The 25,349-nt window shown below is 37.5% G+C and overlaps 5 protein-coding genes and 1 pseudogene across 6 annotated transcripts; 3 read left to right on the forward strand and 3 right to left on the reverse strand.

The window, feature by feature from the left end:
* The first annotated feature begins 574 nt into the window (after positions 1-574).
* Positions 575-2,144, forward strand: LOC147285847 (UDP-glycosyltransferase 74F2-like). The gene is given in 3 exon segments (XM_086245511.1): positions 575-1,253; positions 1,324-1,878; positions 1,880-2,144. Coding segments are annotated over 3 exon segments (1,359 nt in total). The 5' UTR covers positions 575-623; the 3' UTR covers positions 2,054-2,144.
* A 319-nt stretch (positions 2,145-2,463) lies between these two features.
* LOC147285848 (mogroside I-E synthase pseudogene) lies at positions 2,464-3,951 on the forward strand (annotated as a pseudogene). The gene is made up of 3 exons (XR_015122519.1): positions 2,464-2,521; positions 3,069-3,127; positions 3,237-3,951. The product of XR_015122519.1 is annotated as a mogroside I-E synthase pseudogene (transcript).
* A 342-nt stretch (positions 3,952-4,293) lies between these two features.
* LOC147285849 (mogroside I-E synthase-like) lies at positions 4,294-6,113 on the forward strand. The gene is made up of 2 exons (XM_086245510.1): positions 4,294-5,093; positions 5,243-6,113. Exons 1-2 carry the CDS (start codon positions 4,365-4,367, stop codon positions 5,966-5,968), a joined length of 1,455 nt encoding a protein of 484 aa, XP_086101636.1. The 5' UTR covers positions 4,294-4,364; the 3' UTR covers positions 5,969-6,113.
* A 280-nt stretch (positions 6,114-6,393) lies between these two features.
* LOC147285850 (uncharacterized) lies at positions 6,394-12,496 on the reverse strand. Its single transcript, XM_086245509.1, has 14 exons — positions 11,823-12,496; positions 11,423-11,735; positions 11,152-11,298; positions 10,975-11,063; positions 10,784-10,876; positions 10,089-10,215; positions 9,683-9,747; positions 9,406-9,580; positions 8,823-9,017; positions 8,643-8,690; positions 8,020-8,166; positions 7,852-7,934; positions 7,017-7,132; positions 6,394-6,611 (listed from the first exon to the last, which is right to left on the reverse strand). The coding sequence occupies exons 1-14, from the start codon at positions 12,329-12,331 to the stop codon at positions 6,529-6,531; spliced, it is 2,190 nt and encodes a 729-aa protein (XP_086101635.1). The 5' UTR covers positions 12,332-12,496; the 3' UTR covers positions 6,394-6,528.
* Positions 12,497-13,450: 954 nt separating this feature from the next.
* Positions 13,451-15,925, reverse strand: LOC147285851 (small ribosomal subunit protein eS24z-like). The gene is made up of 5 exons (XM_086243467.1): positions 15,764-15,925; positions 15,538-15,579; positions 14,716-14,886; positions 13,927-14,013; positions 13,451-13,663 (listed from the first exon to the last, which is right to left on the reverse strand). Exons 1-5 carry the CDS (start codon positions 15,836-15,838, stop codon positions 13,622-13,624), a joined length of 417 nt encoding a protein of 138 aa, XP_086099593.1. The 5' UTR covers positions 15,839-15,925; the 3' UTR covers positions 13,451-13,621.
* A 2,049-nt stretch (positions 15,926-17,974) lies between these two features.
* Positions 17,975-25,080, reverse strand: LOC147285852 (integrin-linked protein kinase 1-like). Its single transcript, XM_086243972.1, has 12 exons — positions 24,219-25,080; positions 23,646-23,720; positions 23,404-23,508; positions 22,742-22,827; positions 22,174-22,294; positions 21,679-21,758; positions 21,367-21,429; positions 21,128-21,249; positions 20,333-20,418; positions 19,847-19,971; positions 19,088-19,219; positions 17,975-18,303 (listed from the first exon to the last, which is right to left on the reverse strand). Exons 1-12 carry the CDS (start codon positions 24,645-24,647, stop codon positions 18,297-18,299), a joined length of 1,431 nt encoding a protein of 476 aa, XP_086100098.1. The 5' UTR covers positions 24,648-25,080; the 3' UTR covers positions 17,975-18,296.
* Positions 25,081-25,349: the final 269 nt, after the last annotated feature.

A 25,349-nucleotide genomic window follows, 5' to 3' on the forward strand; every position in this document is an offset into this window, starting at 1 on the left:
GTAAGCCCTGCCTGTTACGAGCCAGTCAAACAGATCGAAGAGAATGGAGATTATTCAACTAAACATTTAGCTTTGTGCAAAAAAAAAAAAAAGTTGACTGGGGATCAGTGAACTTAAGCTTATGAATTCCAGATTACATAATAGTGTCACTATTATTCATGCATGGACCACATGCATAATTTAGGCATTAATTTCATGGAAATATTGAAGAGATCGATCACGATATTCCATAACACTATGATCCATGCATATATGGACACCACCATTGTCCTTGGCATTTTCTAATTATTCGCAGGCAGACAGTAGCCACCTAGTCAACTGTCAAGGCTGGCTGGCTCCATATCAAAATAAAAGTGCTAAACTAAATTTAAACCTACTAGTCGTCATTTGCGAAGTGATTGCGATTTAAACCTAATCAAAATATACGTATCTCTATGAAAATAAACTGAACCTTAATTTATACGGTTGACTAATGATTGGATAGTTAGACTATTTGGTGTTCCGATATTACTATAATAGGAGAGCTAGCTTATAGCTTGCCGAAAAAAGGAGCAAGCTCCCAAAGCTAGCTAGAGCCTGGAGTAGTGTAGAGTGTAGAGAGAAAAAGCAATTAAGAGATCGAAATGGAAGATGATAAAGGGTATAGAGGCCACGTCTTAGCAATTCCTTATCCCGCTCAAGGCCACATAAACCCGTTGCTCCAATTCTCCAAGCGCCTAGCCTCTAAGGGCCTCAAACTCACCCTAGCCAACACCATCTTCATAACCAACTCATTGAACCTCAAATCAACGGGCTCCGTCCAATTCGATACCATATCCGATGGCTACGATGATGGCGGCTTTGCCCTAGCTGAAAGCATTCCCGCCTATCTATCTCGGTTCGAAGCCGAGGGGTCCAAATCCCTAGCCGACCTCATTATAAAGCACCTGGCCTCACCCAACCCTATTGATTGCATCATTTGTGACCCATTTTTGCCTTGGGCTTTGGATGTAGCCAAACAATTTGGCCTAGTCGCTGCTGCCTTTTTCACTCAAACGTGCACCGTTAATTACATGTACTATCTTGAGCATCATGGACAATTGATGACAAGTACTTTTCCCGGATTGCATATGCTTGAGCCTCAAGACATGCCTTCCTTTTTCTCTGTCCCGGGGTCGTATCCAGCTTATTTTCAGATGGCGGTCAACCAATTTTCAAACACTCACAAAGCTGATTTCATTTTTGCCAATACCTTCTACAACTTAGAGGAAGAGGTTGGTATACATTTGTTTGTTGATTAATTAATTAATTTCATATATCCATTAATTACTTACATGCATGCAGGCGGTGGATTCGATGTCAAAAGTTTGTCCAATGTTGACAATAGGGCCAACAATTCCATATAGTTACATAGACAATCGCATCCAAGACGACAAGGATTATGGGCTTCATCTTTTCAAGTTGGACTCGCGGGTTTGCATCGACTGGCTCAACACCAAGCCAGCAGACTCTGTCATATACGTGGCCTTTGGAAGTCTATCCAGTCTGAGCGACAAGCAAATGGAGGAACTTGCCTTAGGCTTGAAGCAAACCAACTTCTACTTCTTGTGGGTGGTGAAGACTTCGGAAGAGGCAAAGCTTCCATCGAGGTTTGTAGAAGAGACAGGTGAAAAGGGGTTGATAGTAAGTTGGAGCCCACAGTTGGAAGTGTTGTCACATGAGGCTGTGGGGTGTTTTTTCACACATGGAGGGTGGAATTCGACGATTGAGGCATTAAGCTTGGGGGTGCCAATGGTTGCAATGCCACAATGGACCGACCAGCCCACTAATTCCAAATTGGTTGAGGCTGTTTGGAAGGTGGGGTTGAGAGTGAAGGTTGATGAGAGTAATGGGATTGTAGGGAAGAGAAGAGATTGAGCTTTGTGTTAGGAAAGTGATGGAGGGGGAGATACGGATTGAAATGAAAAACAATGCTAAGAAATGGAGGAACTTGGCTATTGAGGCTGTGAGTCAGGGTGGTACTTCAGATAACAACATTCATGAATTTGTATCCAAATTGACAACCGCAGCTTAATTAATTCATTTGGCTTTGCATGCATATATATTGCTTCATAATTGTATGATTTTTTAAATGAATAAATAAGAAAACAGCTGTTCTTGATTTAGCTAGTTTTTTTCTTATTATCTTTCTACTGTTGGATGAGTTTTATATAATCTTAATTTCTCGGAGTACGAAAAAAAAAAACAGGAAATAAGCCCTAGCTAGCTTGGAGTTAGCTACTTTGGTGAGAGTGAATAAGATAAAGAGGTTAGCATGCACTAGCCACTAGAAGAAAAGAAAAAGAAACTACGTGTATAAAACTGTGGTGGGCCTTATAATCTCCCTTTATACAATTTTGTGATAATTAAACAGTCGACAACAATTATATCGTGTAATACAAACAAGTCGAAACACCGACCGAATTATAGATTCCTATTAAACACATGGCCTATACTAGCAGACGAAGTCTTCTGAAGTTGAGGGTGTTAGTACGTCTTCAAAGTATATCCTCTGAAAGTGGCCAAAAAAACAAGTATATCCACTGATAGAGTTGACATAAGCAGTGATGTCAAGGTCTTCTACTATTTGTCACTTGATAAGTTCATTAGGACACTCTCACAAAAGAATATGACAGAACATTTAACTATTAGCTAGGGATATTTCCGGAAATAATAATTCCCAATTATATGTTAATAGCTTATTCCACAAGTACTGTGACGTTCCTCAAGTTAAAAACGTGCACAACTCTGATATATATTATGAGAAAGAAATTGGAACGAGAGACTCAGGACATACTTTTGTAAGCATTTATATTAAATTATACTACTTCAATGTAGAACAACATATATATATGTACACTCCATATATAGTGTAGTGGGTGGGTGAGTTAAGTGCTAGTGGCCGGGTCCTGTGGCATAAATTGAGTTAAGTACGTGTTAGGCGAGCTTACCTGTTAGGTACTTAGGTTAATTTGGTTGTTGGGCAATTGATGAAGTCATGGCATGGGCTAGCTTCATGCATGAGCTAAAGACAATGGCTATATAGCTAGCTAACTTTTGGGAACCAAAATGGCTCCTCTGCAACACTTTTGATAAGTTGGAAGATGAGGTATGTACGTACTTACCTAAGTCGATTCAATAAATACATTATTTCTAAATCCACTTGATCCATAAAATTTCGTTTCTTCTTACTATTGTTGCTAACTTCGATCCATTAGGTGGTGAAATGGATGGCAAGTCAAGGCTGGTCGATCAAGACGGTAGGACCAGCAATTCCATCAATGTTTTTGGACAGGCGGTTGGAGGATGACAAAGACTGTAGTCTCAGCCTCTTCAAGCCCAATGTGGAGACTTGTATGAAGTGGTTAGACTCTAAGAAAAATGGCTCAGTTGTTTATGCGTCGTTTGGAAGCTTGGCCACCATAAGAGAGGAGCAAATGGAGGAACTAGCATGGGGTCTAAAGAAGAGCAGCTACTATTTCTTGTGGGTAGTCAGAGAATCGGAAAAGGAAAAGCTTCCTGACAAGTTTGTAGAGGAGATGATATCAGCTGAGAAAGGTCTTATTGTGAGTTGGTGCCCCAGTTACAAATTTTGTGGGTGGAATTCAACACTTGAAGCATTGAGCCTGGGAGTAGCAATGGTGGCAATGCCACAATGGAGTGATCAAACAAGGAATGCCAAATTTGTTGCGGATGTGCGGAAAGTAGGAGTACTTAGGGTGAAGGTGGATGAGAGAGGGGCTGCCACAAAAGAATTAAGAAATAGTAAGGTGTATATTAGGCATGTCGATCATGGAAGATGAGGACAAAGGGATGGGAACTAAGGTGGAAGGAATTAGCTAAAGAAGCTGTGGATGAAGGGGAAGCTCGGATAACAACATTGAAGAATTTGTGGCACAACTTCTCTTAACTTTGATTGCCACTTATGCTTAATATAAGCGCCGGCCACTAGAAATTAAAAGGTCAGGTAGTACTTCTTTTGAAGTACATGCACCTGAAGTTTTTTTTTTTGGGTCTTACTTTAAGAGATTTTAAAAATTGTTTATTCAACTAGAAATTAATAAGAGTACGAACCTCTTTTGATCTTAATTTGTTTTGGTTTGAAGTACTAGTTAATTTTAATCTACACATGAATATACATATCCAACTACCAAAAGAAGAAAGAGCTATATATATGTACACATGCATATGTCAAACTACCAATCCAATTTTAGTAATCCAACCACCAATCAACGATATTATAAGGCGCATTATATATTGTACGAAGTACACAACCCGGGCTGATTTGAAGTTGAAAGTTGTACCTCGACCCCTGGGGTAGCTTATCTTGTGGTTGTGTTTAGACAATGCAGATGAGGAAAGAAATGGCAATGGGTGTGGATGAAACTCACATCCTAGTATTCCCTTCTCCTGCTCAGGGCCATATGAGCCCAATGATTCAATTCTCCAAGCGCCTTGCCTCTAAGGGTGTTAGGGTCACACTCGTCACAACCATCTCTGCCAGCAACTCCATGCATATCATCCAACCCCAATTACCAACCCCTTTCAACATTCAACTTATTTCAGATGGCTCCGAACACCTTCAAAACTCCGAAACCATTGACGAATCTCTTGAGCGTTTCAGAAGGGTAACTACACAAACTTTAGCAGACCTCATCATCAGCATCAACAAGAAGAATACTACTAGTAATTGTGCCTCTCATGACCATCATCTCCCAGTGGCACTAGTACGACTCAAGTGCCTGGTTTACGACTCATGCATGCCGTGGATTTTAGATATAGCGCGACAACAAGGCATAGACGGAGCTCCATTTTTTACACAGTCATGTGCAGTCACTGCCATCTACCATCACTTCTATACAGGACTATTAAAGATTCCCATTTCTTTGGAAGACGGCTCTACCACAATATCATTGCCCTCTATGCCATTACCACTAGGCTTCAATGATCTCCCATCTTTTCTCCGTGATCTTCACTCATATCCTGTTATACGTAAACTTGCTATGGATCAATTCTTGAATTTCGGACAAGTAAAATGCCTCTTGTGCAACACTTTTGATAAATTGGAACATGTGGTAAGTTCAATAATCTTCTTACAAATTCTTTTTTGGCTCACAAATATTTTTTTATCTTATTAATTTGAATATATATTTTATGGGCTTTTCATTAATCAATGTTTTCTATTTTGTTTATGTTGTTTACTATTATTGTCAAATTCTATTAGGCAGTGAAATGGATGACAAGCCAATCCTGGCCAATCAAAACGGTAGGACCAACAATTCCGTCAGTGTATTCAGACAATAAGTTAGAGGATGACAAAGATTATAATGTCAGCCTCTTCAATCCTAATGTGGAGACTTGCATGAAGTGGCTAGACTCTAAGGAGATTGATTCAGTTGTTTATGCAGCTTTTGGAAGCGTGGCCAACCTAGGAAAGGAGCAAATGGAGGAACTAGCATGGGGTCTAAAGAACACCAACTACTACTTCTTATGGGTGGTCAGAGACTCAGAAAAAGAAAAGCTCCCTAACAATTTCTTAGAGGAGATATCAGAGAAGGGTCTTGTTGTGAGTTGGTGCCCTCAGCTACAAGTTTTGTCTCACAAGGCTGTGGGATGCTTTGTTACACATTGTGGATGGAATTCAACACTTGAATCATTGAGCTTGGGAGTACCAATGGTGGCAATGCCACAATGGTCTGATCAAGCTACTAATGCCAAGTTTGTTGCAGATGTGTGGAAAGTAGGAGTTAGGGTGAAAGTGGATGAGAAAGGTTTTGCCACAAAAGAAGAAATATCTATATGTATAAGGCAAATCATGGAAAAGGAAAAAGGGATGGAGATTAGAGAGGCTTTGTTAAGGTGGAAGGAATTGGTTAAAGAGGCAGTCGATGAAGGAGGAAGTTCTGAGAAAAACATTGACGAATTTGTGGCCCAGCTTCTGCCGTCTTGAGTGCCAGTTTTTCTTTATGAGGTCTCTTTACACAAATGTTTAGCATAAACCACCCAACCTATCGTCAGCCTGTCTCTTTATGAGGCCTCTTTATCCTTCCAATCAGATGTTGATAAAATAAGAAAGAAGCACCAAATTGGGTTTCTATATTGTTTTTTTTTTTTTTTTTTTTTTCATGAAGCAATTTTGACGAAACAATAAACTCAATAGCATCTTCTGAATCATCTTGAATTTCAACTAAGATTGAATATTTGAATATCATTTTTCAAGTAACGAGATCTATTATAGGGCATATATTTCTCATAATAAGTACATATAACCCCAACACCGATGCCCCAATACGTACATATATTTTCTTTTTTCCTCCCTGAACTGGTTTTTACTGTAGATATCAGATTGCTAGAAGAGTCAAAAACACTTGTGTGTACATGGAAAACGAAACCTGTAGCTAACCAAACTCACTGTTGGCCATTAACCATTACGAAACTGGTTCAGCAGCTATGGATAGTTCAGACATAATCTATGATGGCAAAAGTAAATCATAATTGGGATGCTGTTATCTACATTCTCTCATCTTCGGCTGGGTGTGCATCTTCAGTCCGACTGCCCAATCTAACAATGTCTTCCACGAGAATTTTCCCATCTGTGGCACCAAGGTGAAAAGAACAACAATTATATTCATGAATCAATGCACTTGGAGAGACTAACTTTCAATATTTGGAGGTGCAAATGCGAGTCACCCGTACTATTTCTTAAAAATGAAAGAATAAGAAAAATGATGAAATAATAACAAAAGTGTAAACCAAAAATTGAGTGCTTCATAATTTAAATTGAATAAAAGATAACTATACATCAATAAGTTGATGAAAGAATACCATGCTTATTTTTGAATTTTGAAGAACATTCCACATAGCTATTAGATTACTATAGGGTGTAAGCAAATTCATCTTCAGGGGAGAAAAATAATATAGAAAAATCTTCTGTGAAAAAATGCACCAAGCAAGCATTGGATATTAAGGACACCACAGAGAGGAGCATGATGACTGACCTTTATCTTTGGAAAGGTTGCCTATGAGTTCTTGGACACCCTCCTTGCCTAAAGTATTCTTTAAGTAGTTCGCAGCAGCTGCAACCTCCTCAGGAGTTACTTTCCCATCAAAATCCCTGCACACATATTTGTAATGCTGATACATCTAACAAGAAGAAGAAAAATTCTATACCATCCAAAGTTGAAGACTGCTATCAGTAAAAACGAGTTTAAAACACAAACCAACAACTATGGATCGAATGCCAGGTTAAAAAAGAAAACTAGATGCACATCGAGCTGAAACAGGTCCAGCCTTATCAAAATTTGCAAATGAAGTAATGTGAAAAGATGGCCAACTGCTAGTGTCCAATAAAGTGTCGAAAGGCAGAGTAGGTGAAAGCATAAAGTTGAAAGCCATCAAATGACAAGAAAGGTAAAACAGCATTTGAATTAATGCTTAGTAGGGCAAGCAACAGGGACCAATCAAAAGGCCACCATAGGTCCATAACTTTTGCCAGCAAGAATGGCAATAATTAATCTGCCTCGAATTCAAAAAACTTAAATTCACTAGCTACCATAACTCTAGCATGCATACATGCAGTCCTATTTCTGAATTAGCATATCAAATATTATTCCAAGGTGGATATGCCATCAACATCACATGCAAGGTTCCAGAATTGGCAAGTGTACACACATGAGGACTTATATTTGAACATATCAGTTACAGACATAAATTGCTTCCATCCATTAGGAAAGTAGGAATATTTCCAGCATGATGGGAAGATACCACAGTCCATTCTAAATAGGAAGGCAAACAAACCTAGAGAGCAAGCAAGGTTTAAATCCAACAATTCACCTGTCAAGTAGTCGGCAGCGATCACCAATTTGAGCATCCACATCATCAATTTCCTTTTCAAGATTTTGAAGCATCGAATCAACCTGAAATACAACAGAAGAAAAACAATCCATCCAGTGAACAAGGTAAATATTTTTTAAGTAGATCATTTGAAGTTGAATATCTAACCTTCTCTATGAGTGCTGATGAAACCTCATCACCCTCAGACTCAACAGCAGTATTGTCACTTTCATCTCGAGCAGCTCTATATGCCTTTAAGGCATCCTTCTCACCGTCCATACCCTCTTTTTCCACCATGCTATTGTAAAGTTCAATCTAGAAAGATCAAAGTAATCAAACTTGAGCAAGGTATTCCTAAAGACGAAGCAAATAGACTTAAATACGAACATATAAAATATCCATCTGACTTGAACATCATATGATGTTAAAGACAGAGTTGCATGCATATAAACATGTAGGCAGCAAGCTCATAATCAAATGACATTAAAATTTGTCAATCTAAACAACCTCCAAACCAGAAGGGACCAAAGCATAGTGAATATCACACCATCCAAATCTCAATATATGTAAGAGCAAGCAGAAACATGGAAATAACTCAGAACTGAAAACAATATTTATTATGTATAGTTATTTTAATTAATTGCAAGCAGTTGTCCCTCCATATGTGTCTGCATATATTTGAGCAGGGGAAGAATAGCATGTGTGCGCAGAGCGAGGGTGCTGAATACCAATGCTTTCATCCTTACAAGATACCTAATATAAACTAAGAGCAAGTAAAGGATTTAAATTACCTCCTTATTGACAAGCCTCAGGAACTCTTCACGCTCTCTACTCACAGACTGAAATCATTAGTCAAAAAAAATAAGTGTAACTACAGTGTAGGTCACAGTGCTTGAAAATTTGAAAGAGAAAAATGAAAAGAGAACAATCAACAATTGTAATCATTAAGAGCTATTAAGTCCAGTCCTTACAGATGCAGAAGCTAAAACAGCCAATGCGCGACTTATTTCACATAGCTGCTCTTGCTTTTCTTGTGTCCTTGCCCTGGCTTGCTCTTGTGCTTCTCTTGCTGTTGGAATAGTCATCTCTTTCAACGCCACATCCTCTTGACTAGCTTTAGATTCCTTTATTCTGGCTAGCTCTTCTTCCTCTCTCTCTTGCTCCTCCTGTAGCATAACAATTTAGAATCATGGAAGTAATTCAGTACAAATAAAGGCTCAACAAAATAGAGACAGAAGTGAACCGTTACATTTTAAGACTCTCTTCTTCAACCACAGTTTTCTAAGTCAGATGATAGTCATAGCATTGATTTCAGGAGTGCTTCCTTCAACATTATATTTGATTTTAATTATTTACTTGATTGTTTATCTATTTTTCGGTTCAGAGTTCAGTCGAAACAAATGAAAGAAAATGCATCAAAACTGATATTAAAAATACACACACATATTTTTCTCCTCATGGAACACAAATGAGCAAGCTCAGTTCTGGTTCCTAGAACACAAAAAACATAGTTATCTATGAGGCCATAAAAGATAAAAAGAAAAATATATCAACCTTGATCATTTCTTCCTGCATCTCAAGGAACTCCAACTTCCTCTTCCTTTCAGAAACAGAATCTTCAGATGGCAACGATGTAACACCAACAGTATCCACCACTTCATCTGGCAGAGAAGACAGGGTAGCTCGAACAGCTTCCTCTGGCCTCATCTTTCCAGAAACAGTGAAGGCCCTGCATTAAGCACAGAACAGTTGGGCTTTGGAATCAAAGACTAAGAAAATAAAAAATAAAAGGTAAAGAGTTGGGTACACATCTTATGGAGCTTAAGAATACCTGGAAAGGATCAAAAGTGAAGATGGCATGGAGTGGTTGAGAGACAAGTCCAACCAATCGCGAAGCTACGTAAAGACATTAATGATTTGATGAGCATGAGAAACTTTTGATACAACATAAATCAGTAGAAGCTTCTAATACTCAACAATATTTTCCAGATCATGTATGCCAATACAACCCCCCTCCCCCCCCCACCAAAAAAAAAAAAAAAAACCCATAAAAGATAATACAGATTAAGTAAATAAGAAACGGCCTACATTTAGTATCCTCCAATAACTACTTATGAAACTGCAAATACAATTCAGACGCAGAGTTGCCACGTCTAAACAGTACTTGAAGTTTCACCCATTTTATTCTCAGACAAGAAGAAGAAAAATAGGATGTATCTGGTCTAAGCACAGTACACCTGTTGGCGCATTTCTTCCACAGAAAGCAAACCAAGCATGCCCCGCTCCCTACAGTCCTCACGAAGCTCAGCTTCTGAAAGGGACTCCACACCTTCCGCTTGAATTAACTTATCATCAGCCTTAATCCTGACAGAAAAAAAAAATGTTGATTAATATTAGAAACTCTAGAGGTTGAAAACTCTAGCATGAATTCCTCTATTTACTTTGTTTCTGTGGTTTTTATGTGCTATTTTAAGCACCAATCAGAATACCAGCATTTTGGGGAAATTCTTTATGTTCGCTGCTAAAAGGCTTTGTTCAAATGCTCAAAGTAGATAGTGTATGCTCTTCTCCAAAAGAAGAATTTGTCTTTAAAATTCTTCTCACCGTAACCCAAATTCATTGTTGTTATGTACTGAAGTGTCAATAGTGAAAGTGAAAAGACATAAAGAACGACTAAACAATTTCTATAAAGCTCTTTTTAAAAATAATTTTGCAAACATGTAAGTTGTAACTAAGATCACAAAGGATAAATCTGTGCACTGCACTCTGCATTATAACTAACAAAGTACATATGTGTTACCTTCTGTAACTCATCATTTTACTTATGAGAAATTCCCTTTCCTCTTGTAAGTATAGTAGTATAGTACACCTTTCCACTCATCAGTCTAATTTTTGTAAGAACTAATTTCTAATGCAAAGATAAGTATCTCACCGTTGAAGTCTTTTCCGGAGCATATATCGCAAATATGAATCTGTTCCGAAAGGGCTGATTCCCATATATTTGCACATATTAACTAAACGAGGCCTGAAAGCAAAAGAAAACAGAAAAGCGATTAACTTCACAATCACATCCCCATTACTAGTCAAACAGTGAAAGCTTGAGCAGCCATGATAAAAGATAACCTGCTGATGTTATCTAGGGTAAGTTCATCATTAAACAACTTGGCAAACCCCAAAATCTCCTCGTTAGAAACCCCTGCACCCGTTCTTACCTACACTTAGAAGAAATAGATAGGTGTGCATAACAGAATATATTGGAGAAAAACATGGAAAGTGGACCATTGAAACTGAACTCCTCACCCTGTTTAAAAATTCATCAAGATCTTCTGCTGTTTGCTTAATTTCTCCACTCCTTGAGTTTTGAACTTCCTTTGCCATTTCTTTGGCCGTATCTTGAAGGAACTTAGCATATTCTATTCTTGCATTTAGCCTCCTTTTCAATGCTTCCTACACATTGAAAATTTAGATGAAATCAAACATTCTACTGCGACAGGGGAAAAAGCAACAAGTTGACTCAATTGTAACAGATGCAGGGTTCCAGCTAAGTCCATAACAAGTTTACAATCCTTACCTCCTCTTTCAATTTGTCTTGAAAAGTTGATGGCAACATGTTGGGGAATAATTTCAGGAATACCGGCAGCAAAAATTCCATGAATGGAACAATGATAAAAACTGCAAAAGGAACTAGCCTAAAAATATCAGCTGTTGTGCGCGTTAGCTGTTGTCTCTCCCTTCTAGAGAGAGTCTTCCCACCAGCAAGCTTGAGCAGCAATCTTGAACAGATCCTTACATCAGTACCCAGAAGCTTAAAACCCAACCAATAATGCTGCAATGTGGATACAATCTCCTTCCTCCAATGAACAAGTTTCTTGGCCCAGTCCTCCCTGCACCAAACAACCCAACCAGCATATGTGAAAAAGAAACCATGTTAATAGAGCTAATTAATGGGAAATAAAATAAAGCAATCTCACCTGCTCATGGAAGCTACAGCTTTCAAAGCAGGACCAATCCCCAAAAAGGTGGCCCATACTCTCTGCAGCATGGGTTTGGCAATCTTGTGAGATTCTTTCAACTTCTTGGCCTTGGCGGCTTTGGCAGTACTCAAACCCTGGACAGCTTGATCGCAATCCTCAGGAGAAGCCTGTTTTCTTTTGTTGGCAACCAGATGTTCGTTTCCCTCATCATCATTGCCCATCGGTTCAGTTTGCTTCGCTGCTACTGCTGCAGTAGTCGAAGCATTGCGAATCGACTGTGACATCCATCTGATACCCATCGGCGAGATGTATTCTAATCGCCGAAATTCATGTTCTGCTGCCGAAACTCTATCGTCATCCTTGATGCTACTGCCGAAACCCTTTGGCTCCAAACTCTGAAAACCATGGAGGTGCCCAAGGCTCTGGAAACCTGGGGTTCTACGAGAGGACGCAGTCACATAGTCAATGACGAATCTCTGCCTTCTCAAAAGTGCTCTCGAAGCCATCTCCAAATTTCACTTTCAGATTTCCCAGGAAATATCACAATAAGCACTGAAACACATAATCAACAATCACAAACAAGGAACAATGTTACCGCAAGGATTTTAGTTTCGTGTTTCTAGAATCCTCTAAAATGTTACTCAAGAACGTCAGGATGAAACCTGAAACCCTCTCTTGAAAATTCTTGCAATGTTAGGGTTTAGGGTTTATATATATAATCATTAAAAGAAATAAGAAATTATATGCATTTTTCAAAGGAAACCAAAATTGACCGACCACTACCAACCAATTTGTTATCATTTAGCGGAAAAAAATATTACAAAGAAAAAACTTGTTAGCCAAGACAATGACGCCGTCAAGAAACAAAATTGAGCGCTACCGCTGCGCTTACTCCACTCTTTTAATAATTTGTTTGTTTTAATGCAAATTTTATCCTTAAATAAATTTGCTTTACTAATAAGTAATAACACGAGGATGGACCTAAATATAGATAAATGTATAAAACACACATCGATACCTTGAGTGTGGGGGAGCAACTATTTCTTACAATCCATCTACCAGAAAAAAAAAAATAGTAGCTTAATTCTATTTTCACAATAAAAGAAAAAAAGAGAGAATTAGTGAGATTTTATTTGAGTTTTTTTACTTGTTCCCAATTAACAATTGTGAGTTTCTTCTTATTATAGTATAAATTTGTGGGCTTTTTTTCTCATATATTTGTGAAGGTTTAGACTTCTTTTTTTGACCAATTAGTGAAGGTTTAGACTTTAAATATACAATACTGCTAATATGAAAACCACCTAATATTTCTCTTGTTTGCATAAGAAAAACTTGTGTGCCGACTCAAACCAAAATGTGATTAAAAATATCAAAACTAAATCTCATGACCAAAGATATTCTTTAGCTTCAACAAGATCGATAATTAAAATTACAACAGAACCCATGCCATGGCGGTCAACATTCGTTAATAGAAAAAAAAAAAATCATAACCAAAAATAAATGGGCCTCAACTATTTTCCGGGCTAGAAGCCTAGAAGTGTTTTTCATTTTTTTTAAGCCACAGACGAAAAGTGCTTTTGATACTAAGTAGGGAGAAATGGGTGAAAGCATATCCAAAAATTAGATGCTACAAAATTCACTATATTAGCCTCAACTCAAACGTAAAATATCCAAAAAATTTATGTTCGCTAACAAAAGAAAATGGGGGGAAAAGGCATGCAAAAGAAAATATCCAGAAAGGTTGGTTGATGCAGAAACATGCTGCGAACAGATGCAACCCCAAAATATGTAGAAGCTCATTTCTTCTTCCCAGCCTTAGCAGCATCACCAGCCTTGGTCTGCACATAACAATTGCAAATGTTGAGCAAATCAAGATAACGTTACTGTAATACAGTGAAGGCAAGAACACTGATAACATATAAAAAAGGTTTCAAAAAGTACAATCCACAAGCTTGCCAAGTGCAAGCCTGGACAGGTGATTCCTAGGCTTTACTGATTGCAAAATTAAAAATCCGAAGAATACAATACCCTGGAGTCCAGACCAGTACAATCACATTGTGCTAAGATCTAACTAGCAGAAAATGAAAAACTATATTTTTACCTTCTTTACTCCACGGATCTTTTTGGCTCTGTTCTTCCTTTCCTTGAGTTGCTTCCTTGACTTTTCCACCTTCGTGTCCAGTCCATTCTGCACAAGTAGCAATGCTTCAGAGGGAGGGAGGGAGGAAGATGGAGAGAGAGAGAGAGAGAGAGAGAGAGAGAGAGAGAGAGAGAGAGAGAGAGAGAGAGAGAGTGTGTGTGTGTGTGTGTGTTTTGTGTCTGTATCTTTTAAGTCCACAAGACAAGCCCTAGGAATCATTTGCATTTCATGCCAAACCAAAAAATGATTATTTGACTACCCCAAACTATGTACAGGACGATTAAAAGATACCCACTGACTGAAATCATAGTACAATCATTTGACTAATAACCAATTATCAGTTAACTTGGAAAGGAATTGCAATGAGTGGTTTTGTAGCATTTAAAGCAGTGGCCCAGATAGTCCGACCAAAAAAGGAACATTAGATGTACCAGAAGCAGTACTAACACATTAAAGACAAATATCTCATATGCAGCGATATGGATTCATTCAAATGCTATAAAGTCTTATCATGGAAGGTGATTGAGAATCAAAATAAACTAATCAGCAGGCATAAAACAGATGCACCTCCCTTAACAATGCCTTTGTCTACTAAAATTAATCACTAGCCTGAGAGGGTGTTTGCATCAAGCACATAAGGAACAAAGAAAAAAAGTACAATTAATGCACATTTTGAATGACTATGGAGGTTAACGTAGGTCTATGCATAAAGATGGGATAGATAAAAAAAAAAAAGGGAGGTAAAATTACCCTGATCAGCCTGTACTTAGGCTCATACTTCTTTGCATTCTCTACGGAATCGTAAATCAAACCAAAACCAGTGGATTTTCCCCCTCCAAAATGGGTGCGGAACTTGAAAACAAAGATGGAATTTGGATCCTTCACATCATACAACCTTCCCAGTTTCTCCTTCAATTCAGCCTTCATTAAGACAGGAAACAGAAATCTCGCTCAACCAACAGAACGATCCATCAACCAACAAAATAAAACCACAAAACCTTAAATCTCACAATACTTAAAGAAAAGGTGGGATTAGCCTCACAAGATGTTGGTATCAACAACTTTACTAGAGGAGTATGGATGGTAAACCTAAAAAGTGTTGATTTAGTGCAACCTGAATCTTCAAACCATTGTCCAAGCTTCAAAACCTTTCTTTGAACTTATAAAATAGCATTTAGCTCAACAAAACCATAGTTTCCAATAGTAGAAGAATGAACAACGTTTACAAAAGGAGTATGGATAGTAAAACTAACAAGTATTGATATAGTGCAACCCAAATTTCCAAACCATTGTCTGAGTTTTAAAACCTTTCTTTGAACATATAAAATAACATTTAGCTCAACAAAACCAATAGTAGAAGATACCTACAAAGTGGACCGACCCAGAATTCCAATTTTCATTTCTTTCCATTTCAAGAGGAACTCAAAGTGGAATATAGTTCGCACTTACAAGTATATATCAAATACACATCCTTAAGAGGAAAGCAACAAGGAACTGAAATATGCTAGCAATAACAGTCGAAAATGAAAGGCCCATTGAAAGAAGGAGAGAGATCAAAGACAGAGACCAAACCTTGGAAACATTTGGCCTTCCTGGATGCAGAACATCGATAACCTGCATCAAAACAAATACACACAGTAAACCCAGATATCCATGTACGCTAGATTTATTATTCAATATTGGAGCTCAGTTGAGTGTGAAATTCAATTTCTGGAATAGGGATTGTTTAGTCAGTTTCTTTCTTTCTTTTCCTACGTTTTCTAGGTGACCAAACAGGACCAGTAGCTAGAAGACTCACGAATTGTTTTCTCGAGAGAAGACGGTTGGTCATGAACTTCCTCGTACGGATCGTCACCGCCTTGCTATCTGCCATGGCTGTCTCTCTCTCTCTATCTCTCTCTCTCTCTCACTCTGCGCCTCCTCCGCTCTTGTTTGGCTGTGTGTGTGAGCTTTGCACGTTTGAGAAAGTCGAAGACAAGGGTTTTAGGGTTACGTGAGAAGATAAGAGTTGTAGTGCCCTTATTTTCATATGTAATGATCCGGCCCAACTGCCCAAGCCCAACTAGTCAGAGTAAAAGAAATTTCAGCTAAATACCTAACTTTTAAGTTTTAAGTTTTAATAGTAAATTACTTTATAGTATTGTAATATTTTCTCTTCACACCCAGTGACCCAACTCAAATTTAAAATATCCCAAAACTAACTCTCACTCTACTTATCCACCATACCTAATTGCTATGAACACCCAATTTTTAACTTATGAGGCCTAAAATTCTCCCTCTCCACCCTTCCATTCTTCATTTCTTCATCTTTGGCTCAAGAAGCCCAAATCACAAATCAGACATTCTCCCACACATTTGTCATTGCCTGAGAGATTTATTGAGCTATATATATATATATGTGTATGCAACAAATGCTTTTGTCTGTTTGTTAAGTTGTTAGCAATGCCAGTTTATAGGCATATCAAATCATTGGAAGCACAAAAACACAAAAAGCCTTTAATTAAATTGAGAAACCGGCATGCATGTTACAATCAAGCTAGTTAACTTACAGATAGCAGGAAAAACGAAAAGGATTATTTAAGAGTATATATATAAGCGTATAATGTAGTGAGTGATGTACAAGAAAAGAAAATGATGATCGATCATCTTCTTTGTCATTATGCTATAGGACACAAGAGGCTTCATCATTTTGATGGCAATGAAGCTGCAGTGTGTGACTCAACCAGAATGGACCATAGGACTTGCACATCTTCGCATGGACAGGATTTGACATCCTTGTACAAGATATATATCCCTCTACCTGGGACATGGCAATTTGAAATTAGATGAAGAATGCAAGGTAAATGTAAAGAGAATATTGCAAATGATTTGAAAGCAAAAAGGCATAAACATAAGATTTTAAAAAGAAGTAAATGGAATTAGTAGTAGTGCAAAAAATGGGAATTACGGTTTCGGTGGTTTGAGTGTAGACGATCCCAGAGCTTCTTCAATGGGGAGATGAGGGAGCGAAGCCACCCCATTTGCAGAAGTGGGTTTGGAAGGAAATGGAAATTGGAGTTTAAGATGTGGGCTTTTGCTTAGACAAGGATGATTTGTAAGTTACTGCTTCTACGACATGGACATATATATATATATATATATTTCTTCACAATCACTTTCAGGGCAATCATGCAAGAAAAATATGATTCTTGTTGATGAGTCTCTGTCATCCCTTTTTGCCTCTATGAAAGAAGCTAAACCCAGAGTTACAGCAATCATATTAATTTTTTCACACTTACAGTGACATAAGCAATTAAACATCGCTTGTGTCTCAAGCCTCTGTTTCTTAGTAACACCATTGCATATATGCAGTCTATCACTTAATTATGTCCACATGACACCCACTTGTCACTTGTCACTTGTGCAGTTGTGGGGTTTTTCATGGTTCCTTTTGGGTGCATTTCTTTGTGTCAAATAAAGTATAAATTAACAACTAAACAAGTATGAGTTTTCTCTAAATTTGGCTATTATGCTTTTTTTCCTAACTTGTGGATAAGGTAGTAGTCCTACAAGCAAGGCCTTGGATTGGTTCTACTTACCTTTTGCAAGTACACAGCATTAGTCATCCTCTTCAACTTCAAGGAACCATAGGTAACATATGTAAGTAAGTTTTTAAGAAAGTGTATTTAATAATACAAGTCTGGATGACTTTTTATCCACGAACCTTCTCAGAAAATGCTGAATTAGTGCTCCAGATTAATAGATTCAGGTACGTAATAACTATATATTATCTAACCAAGGTGTTCTGAATGAATCCACAAGAAAATGCGACAAACTGAGACTTATTAATTAATTAACTTTGAAATTGTAAATCATTGGGTTCAGGCTCCCAGCATTAGTGCCATTAGGCAATTACGATTGAAAAAGAAAGAGCGACCCTATGTACACTTCACCTGCCTTGATTGAGATTTTTAATCTGCAATCTGCATGAAAATATATGCAATCGTAATATACAACTTACAATGCCCTAATCGTAATATACATTTATTCTTTTTGACTGAAAATTGTGGTCATCAAAGGGATTCGGATTTTTTGCAATGATATTAGGAGTGTACATTATTATCTAAACAAATGATGTATAAGAAGCTTTTTCATACATGATACATAGAAAGAAACTGTTCCAGCTCCTTCGCAAACAAAGTTTATTTGGGATTATATAAAATCAACTTTTATGCTGACCCAATTGATTATGCCAAAGCCCCTGTTGATTACTAATAACACTGCAATATGAAGCCCCAGAAAACCCCAGACCTTTTATCTTTCCATTTTCCGATGGAACTGACTGCCTTCTCTTATTTCCTGCATGTAATCGAATCATTATGTATTAGAGCAAGAAAATGAAAATGAAGCTACTAGTAGAAAGTAGAAACAAAAAATATTCTTTCATGGTTGAAACCAAAACGCATCTGACTTGGGTTGTCTTCTATAATGTATATATGTCCGATACAAACATTGCTCCCCAAACTATAAGATGACCCAAGCTTACTACATTCCTCTAACACCAATTCACTCCCCACTCACCCACTCACCCACCTCCTACTCTGTATCTTAACTAATAAATTAAGAGAATACTCAGTTTTTGTGAGAAGAAATTATGTCAACATTTTTTTTTCTTAAAAAACCAAGGGTTTCAATTGTTTCAAAAAAAAAATTATAACTGTTTCACAATCCTTTCCTATTTTCCCTCTAGTCTTCCCTCTCTTATTTCACAAGTTCTTACTTCCTGTCGTCCATCCAACTACCAGATAAAGCAGAAACTTTCCTAATTTTTTCTTATAGGAAAAGGAAAGCACGAGTGCCTATAAACAGAATCTATTATAGAAGACGAGAATGAAACAGTATCACTTGACACCCCTAGCCATCCAATTAATGTTAACGGTCCTATCTCAAAGTAAATTTCTGGGCTAAAACTAAAAGCCTTGATATTTAGCGTGTGTGAGATCCTCTCCCCTTCATTTTTAGATATATACATGAAAAATCTACAGATTGATCATGTGCTAATTAAGGAAGTATTACGAATCCTAATGACATCCTACATATGCATTAAGTTTTCCTTTAGGAGATATTTAGAAGAGAGGCATACCAAGGGAGCTTAAAAGTATCTTTCCACCATCCCTGCTTTGAGCAATTTGCAACTATCTTGTCCAACCGTACAATAATCTCAGAGAAAATTGGTCTAAAACCAGGTTCTGGATCCCAACATTCCTCAATCAACCTGCTTGCATATCATAGGAGCATCATCAAGTAAGCATTACAATTCTTCTTTTCAGATATGATGAGAAACAAGTTGTTGTATATTAAACCATAAAGGATATTCTTCAATGTCACATACTGTATAAAACTAGAAATTTTCAGTAGTGCCCTGATGGTGCTATACCTCAAGGTATGACTTGACATGGAATTCCTCTATAAATGTCAGACTAGAAGAAGACTTATAAATTTCTAAAAAAGATAAATCAAAATGGAGTGACTAAGATCATTTGTATCTTGAAAAGGTGGTGATCTTAGTCCATGAAGGATACAACTAAACAATTGCAGATCAGATCCAGCTTTCTCTTCCTTCCCAGAAAAAATGAATCCCATACCAAACCTGGATTATAAGCTATCTTTGCAAGGAAAAGAATGAGCACATGATAACAGGGTGCCATTAAACAATGTCTAGGTGTCTACCACATTGCATGCTTTATTCTTGAGTTGTTAAATGACTCTTGTAATTGGATTAACAAATTTCCATCAATTTGCCCATTTATTTTAGACTGAACTAATTTTTAAATCAGACATCTGAACAGGGAAATTTAAACAGTATAGACAATTTAGTGACTGATACTGGAATCAAACTTACTCTTTGAGTATGGGAGGAATACTTTTTGATTTTGTCCGCAATTGTGGTCTTTTTCCTTCTAAACACAACAGTTTCACAGCCTCTTCTGGAGACTTGGGATGGAACGGCTGTAATCCCTCGATCATCTACGCCCATTATCAAGACAAACAAGAAACAAGAAGTTAACACTTCATTTCCAACAAAACTATGTTATTAGTGTCCACATAACATATTCTAGAGTAGGCAAAAATCAAAAACCATATGCAAAGTGCCCCCAAACCACCAGTATTTTAACATCAGAATCAAAAGTCAATGCCTGCAGAAGTGTTGCATAAGTCATCTGAACTAAAGAAGATATATGAATGTGTGTTTAGTTGAGTATGCAATGTATAGACAAGAAAGTCAGCATATCTAAGAGCCCCAGGAAAGTAAAGTTTGTCTAGAAGCACTAAACTGATATTGTATTAATTTTTAGAACATGATGAAGATAGTACAAAAGAAAGGTACCTCATATAATATGAGACCGAAAGAGTATGCGTCCACACTTCTGTCAAAAATTTCATCTTCGTAGATCTCAGGTGCCACGTATAAATCTATGATAAGAAGCAAGATTATAATTTAAATCCTAATGAAGAGTTTCAGATTAATAGTAGACCTTAGTGTTCTTTTCCCAACAACCAGAAAATATCTAATGTTTTGAGAGCAACATGCACATCCAGTACACATGAAGTACACTACTTTCACGTATAATTAAAAAAGGGTACAAAAACTGCACCAAATGCAGAGAGGCAACAACCAACCAATGAAATGCAGAATTGGAAGAAAATGCATGCACGATATTGTTTTGTTCGACCGCAAAAACACCAAGACAGTTATCCTTACTTTTATAGCCTCATTTCAATAAACAAAAAAAGGGGGTTCACCTCACCCCCTTGAATTTTAGAAATTACTTAGTTTAGAGACTTGTACATGTTGATATTCTCCCTAGAATCCAGCTTCCCCAGTAATTAAGTAATTATGCAAAATCAGGTCTAAGAGATTTTTATAATAAAAAACCTGCAAATAAAAATTAACAGTACCTAGTAATAACTGAGTTTTCAGTTTTCATTCTAGAAATGCATAGAGAACAGAATCCAAGAATTTCCTTCTCAAAGAGAAAAAGTTAACCATTCAGAATTCAATTTTTTTCTTTTCATTTATGAATGTTCCAGTTATCAAAGACAAATATAATTTTATCTTAGAGTGCACATTGTGATAGATGGATCCAGTGCAAAGAAGAGGTTCAGTTATACAAGAACTTACTTGAAGGGTCATTGTCAGACCAAGGCTGTGCTAGTTTTGCTTTGTCAGGTGAAAGTTTTGACAACCTGATTAAGCCAAATCCAGCTACCTTCAATTGACCTCCATTATCGAGCAAAATATTTCTGGCACCTTACCAAAATTTCAAATATTAAAGAACAGTACATCCCAACAAGAACCATCAAAATTCAATTGGCAATTGTTACACAAACTATATCAACTTTTGCATTTGGTTGTCTTACTTTGGCTTTAAATCGCAGTGGATTATTGGGTCTGGTTTACATTCATGAAGATAATTCATGCCCCTGATAATAAGAATAAGAAAAGAAAAATGTCATAATTAGAACCAGCTGAAAATAGCTACAGAAATGTTAGAAGGAAGAACAAGCTTGAGGTACTTATACATGCAATTTATGTGCCGGTTACATAAAAACAAATACACTGTTCAAAATGTGTATAAGTACATCCACTATATATCTAGGGGGAAATCTCTATAAAAATAGGACCAGATGGCCTTTAAAAAATAATTGGCAGAAAAAAAAGGGGGTGCATGCCTTGCAATGTCAAGAGCAAATCTTAGGGCTTTTGATGGAGATAAGCGCCCTTTCTTTTGAAGATAGGCTCCCAAGTCACCCTGAAAGAGCACCATCAAAGCATTGTCAAGTCATGGTTAAGATATTTAAGTATATAAATGAGTGTGTCTATGTGTGTGCGCGCCCATGTTCATGACAGACACTACTACCTACATACATATATCAGGATCAGGATCCTCCCATTAGCAAGCCAAATGTATTGGCTCTGTTCTCAATCATGACTGAACAGCTTAAATGTATACACCACAAAAATGAAACATCTTTCATGGTGTGTACCCCACCCCATTTGGCATTAAATAGGGCAGGAGCCCAATCAACCCAAGAAAAGGACTATCGATGGATAAAAACTAAAGTAAACATCAACTCAGATTTGGTGCATGCACACGTGCATGTGCTTGCACAGAGAGACAGATAGAGAGATAGAGAGATAGAGAGAGAGAGAGAGAGAGAGCTTACTTTTGGATGATACTCTGAAACAATCATCATGGGTATATTTTGAGTAACAGCGCCAACAAACTGAACGACATTAGGATGCCGAACCTTCTCCAACAACTCCAGCTCATTTTTGAAAGCATTGCTGTTAGATTTAAGAAAATATAAAAAAAAATTATTTATCATAAAAGTTGTCATATAAGTCTCTAATATAAAACTGTACCATCTCAATGAACTAATGGTTCCACAATTAACTAAGGAGCAGTTCGAACAGCTACAAGATTATATAATTCGTACTACATTAGGAATAACTGATAGTACAACACCTACACTGCCAATAACGTAACTTTGAGCTGCCCAGACTCAAGTATTTTACCTTAGGATTAATCATACAAGGCTCGCTGACCTAGTTGGAAAGGTTAATAAAATTCTAGCGGCTACAAGCAATATTATTGGTAGAATCTAAATGGAACATATAGACAGTCTAGTTAGTAGATGGCAGAAATTATAGCATACTTCATGAGTTCATTACAATTAATCATTAAAAGGCACAGATATTTAGGGACAGGGGGCGGCAGGTGTGAGCACATACATGCTTTCAGGGTCTGAATAGCTTTCCTTGTCAAGTATCTTTACAGAAACCTTTGTACCATTCCATTTAGCCACTTGATACATTCCCTGTTGAGGTAGACAGGGAAACATATCAGTAATCTATCTAAATAGATCAAATATATTGTGTAGCTTTTCCCGGAGAAAATTGCATGCAACCCTTTTCTCCTTCAGAGATTTATCAAAATGACAAGATTTTCCTCATTTAGTATGAAGATGATGAGTTGTAAACTTCTCAGGAAAGTTTAGAGTTTCCAACCCATGTGATAGAAAGAGAAATTCTTCTGAAAAAATTAGATTAGCATTGCTTTGTACATCAATCGTAAATTTCATGCAATATGGTTGCTTTATTATAAAGCTTATTAGAGTAATGACGGAAAAGAGACCTTTGCCAGTCATCACACTTGAATACAGAAAAACAAGAAAGCACACTTTAGTTTTGTTGCCCATTTGCAGCATTATGCATATCCTGAAATCAGTTCAAGAATAAGGGACTCAGACTTGTGATTTTCTCATATTGCATCTTAAAGGAGATGCAGAGAAACTGCCTTCAATTCACCCTAAAACTTGACATATCGTTATTACTGGAGCATACATAACTTTCAAAACGGCACTAATCAACAAATAGTGGAGAAAAGGGACAACCTTTGAGATTCCATCACTCCTTCGAACTTGAAGCTCTAATGGATTGAGCTCATACTCTGGAACTTCTCGAGGATTTGCAACAGCCATTGGTGTCTTCCTGAATTTCTAAAATAAAATGGAGAATACTAATTTGTTAATCTCCATGCAGGCATAAAGTTTCAATCATAAACAAGAAAGAAGTTCTGGGGCAGAAAATTAAGAAAAGAACAGAAGAAAAAACAAGAAAGAAGTTCATACTGTACCGGAACTTTGGCTCCACGTGCCTTCAAAATATTGTAAACCTCCGTATTCCCATAATACTTAGCATCAGCAGCTGCCTGTCCACATATAGAGCACTTTTAAAGTCCACTCCACACTGGAAGAGCAGATTGAAAAAAAAGAAAAACTTAAAGAAACTTTATCATTTGGAATTCTACAACCTTTCAATGTTGAGCTCTTTCCTTTCTTTCTTTTATTTTCTTTTTTGTATTTAACTACTTTTTTAGCGTGAGATAAGTTTATATAATAATTTAAAAAGCTCAGTAGCCAAGAACTTACCAAAAATAGCAGTCCCTCCCGAACACCATTTTAACACAATTTGAATTGAATTTCCCCCATTATAAAAGATAAAATAAAATTTTTATAATATTTTTTTCTTCTTCATTCTATTTTAACCATTATTCAATTAATAGAAATAAAACTACAATTTTCTCACACTGAGATAATTTAAAAAAAAAAAAAAAAAAACATTGCAGAGCTTTTATAATCAATCGGATGGGAACGACAATTGATTTACAAAGCAAGGATGAATAAATAAATAAAAAAAAGCAAATTACCGTACTCCCCCAGCGATCACGAGCATCGAGATTGGCCTTGCGGCTGAGCAAGAGCCTAACAACCTCAATATGACCCTCACATGCGGCAATATGCAGCGCCGTACGGCCATCCAAATCGATGCTGTTGACATCAATGCCTTGATTGAGCAAGTCGGAAACTCCGTCGACGTCGCCTCGGCAAGCCAGGAACAGCAACTGCATGGTGGAGTCCAGATTCTCCGGCACGGAGAGATCGGCGTCGTCGTCATCGGATGGGCTCCGGCGGATCGGGTCGAGCGAGGACTGCCTGCCGAAGCTGAAGCGCAAGTTATTCCTCCTCGGGTCGAGCGACGATTGCCTGGAGAACTGTCGACTGAGGTTCCGCCGCAACGACCCCGTGGAGAACTGCCGCGATATCCCTCGCTTCAGTTGCGCTGTGATGTTCTCCATTTTCCAATCCAATCCAATTCAATTCACCAGTGGTTTATGCGCATGCAGCAGGTGCGCTTAGTATTTTCAAAAAAGTATGAAACCTTTTTCTTACTCTTCTTCTTACTAATAATGGTGGTGGTGGTGGTCGGGATCGAGAGCTTGTATGGAGGTGAGTGGTGAAGCTCTCGATGCCCAGCAAAGGAGGAAGAGGAGGAGGTGGTGGTGAGATCGAAAAAGGGAATGAAGCGAGAGGGTTCGAGATCCGAGTGAAGCGCATTCAACAAAGACACAGACAGAGACAAACAGACAGAAAAAGAGGGAATGGTGGTGCGCTATTTGCCTCCACCTTCCACACACTGGTGCGGAAAACCCGTTGATAATTCTTTCCTCTTATTTTTTTGTTCTTTTCCTTCTTTATAGAAAAACAAAAAACAAAAAACTTGAAATTCTTTGGAGGTGTAAAACGCGGCAACGCTACAGTTGCTTCAGCTTCTCATGTTATGTGCCCTCTAGCTCTAATAATTAATTTACACCTGTCATTTGCCAATCTCATCCGTTAAACTTAGCCAACCGAATATTTATCTCCATTTATAATTTATTTGGTACATACAGCAGATAATGATTAATATCGACCTCCTATGGGCTATGGCTATGGAAATAGAGGCTCACGGTTGCAGCTGTTGCTATGTAATATATTAGTTTGTCTTTTTTTGGCATATA

The sequence above is a fragment of the Dryas octopetala genome, chromosome 5 (assembly GCF_963921425.1).
Source record: "Dryas octopetala chromosome 5, drDryOcto1.1, whole genome shotgun sequence".
In the NCBI taxonomy this organism is placed as follows: Eukaryota; Viridiplantae; Streptophyta; class Magnoliopsida; order Rosales; family Rosaceae; genus Dryas; species Dryas octopetala.

Bases quoted from the DNA above. Each gene is read 5' to 3' on its own strand.
- LOC147285849 (XM_086245510.1), top strand. From the start codon at position 4,365: ATGCAGATGAGGAAAGAAATGGCAATGGGTGTGGATGAAACTCACATC. The intron at 5,094-5,242 runs GTAAGTTCAATA...AAATTCTATTAG, and splicing joins TTGATAAATTGGAACATGTG to GCAGTGAAATGGATGACAAG.
- LOC147285850 (XM_086245509.1), bottom strand. From the start codon at position 12,331: ATGGCTTCGAGAGCACTTTTGAGAAGGCAGAGATTCGTCATTGACTAT. The intron at 9,748-10,088 runs GTGTACTGTGCT...GTCTTTACGTAG, and splicing joins TGGAAGAAATGCGCCAACAG to CTTCGCGATTGGTTGGACTT. The intron at 7,935-8,019 runs GTTAGATATTCA...GTTGTATTTCAG, and splicing joins CATCAGCACTCATAGAGAAG to GTTGATTCGATGCTTCAAAA.
- LOC147285851 (XM_086243467.1), bottom strand. From the start codon at position 15,838: ATGGCAGATAGCAAGGCGGTGACGATCCGTACGAGGAAGTTCATGACC. The intron at 14,887-15,537 runs GTTTGGTCTCTG...GTCTTAATGAAG, and splicing joins GAAGGCCAAATGTTTCCAAG to GCTGAATTGAAGGAGAAACT. The intron at 14,014-14,715 runs GTAATTTTACCT...CTACTTGTGCAG, and splicing joins CTAAGTACAGGCTGATCAGG to AATGGACTGGACACGAAGGT.
- LOC147285852 (XM_086243972.1), bottom strand. From the start codon at position 24,647: ATGGAGAACATCACAGCGCAACTGAAGCGAGGGATATCGCGGCAGTTC. The intron at 23,721-24,218 runs GTAATTTGCTTT...ATATGTGGACAG, and splicing joins GTGATCGCTGGGGGAGTACG to GCAGCTGCTGATGCTAAGTA. The intron at 21,250-21,366 runs GTAAGACAACCA...GTAAGGTGCCAG, and splicing joins CACTGCGATTTAAAGCCAAA to AAATATTTTGCTCGATAATG.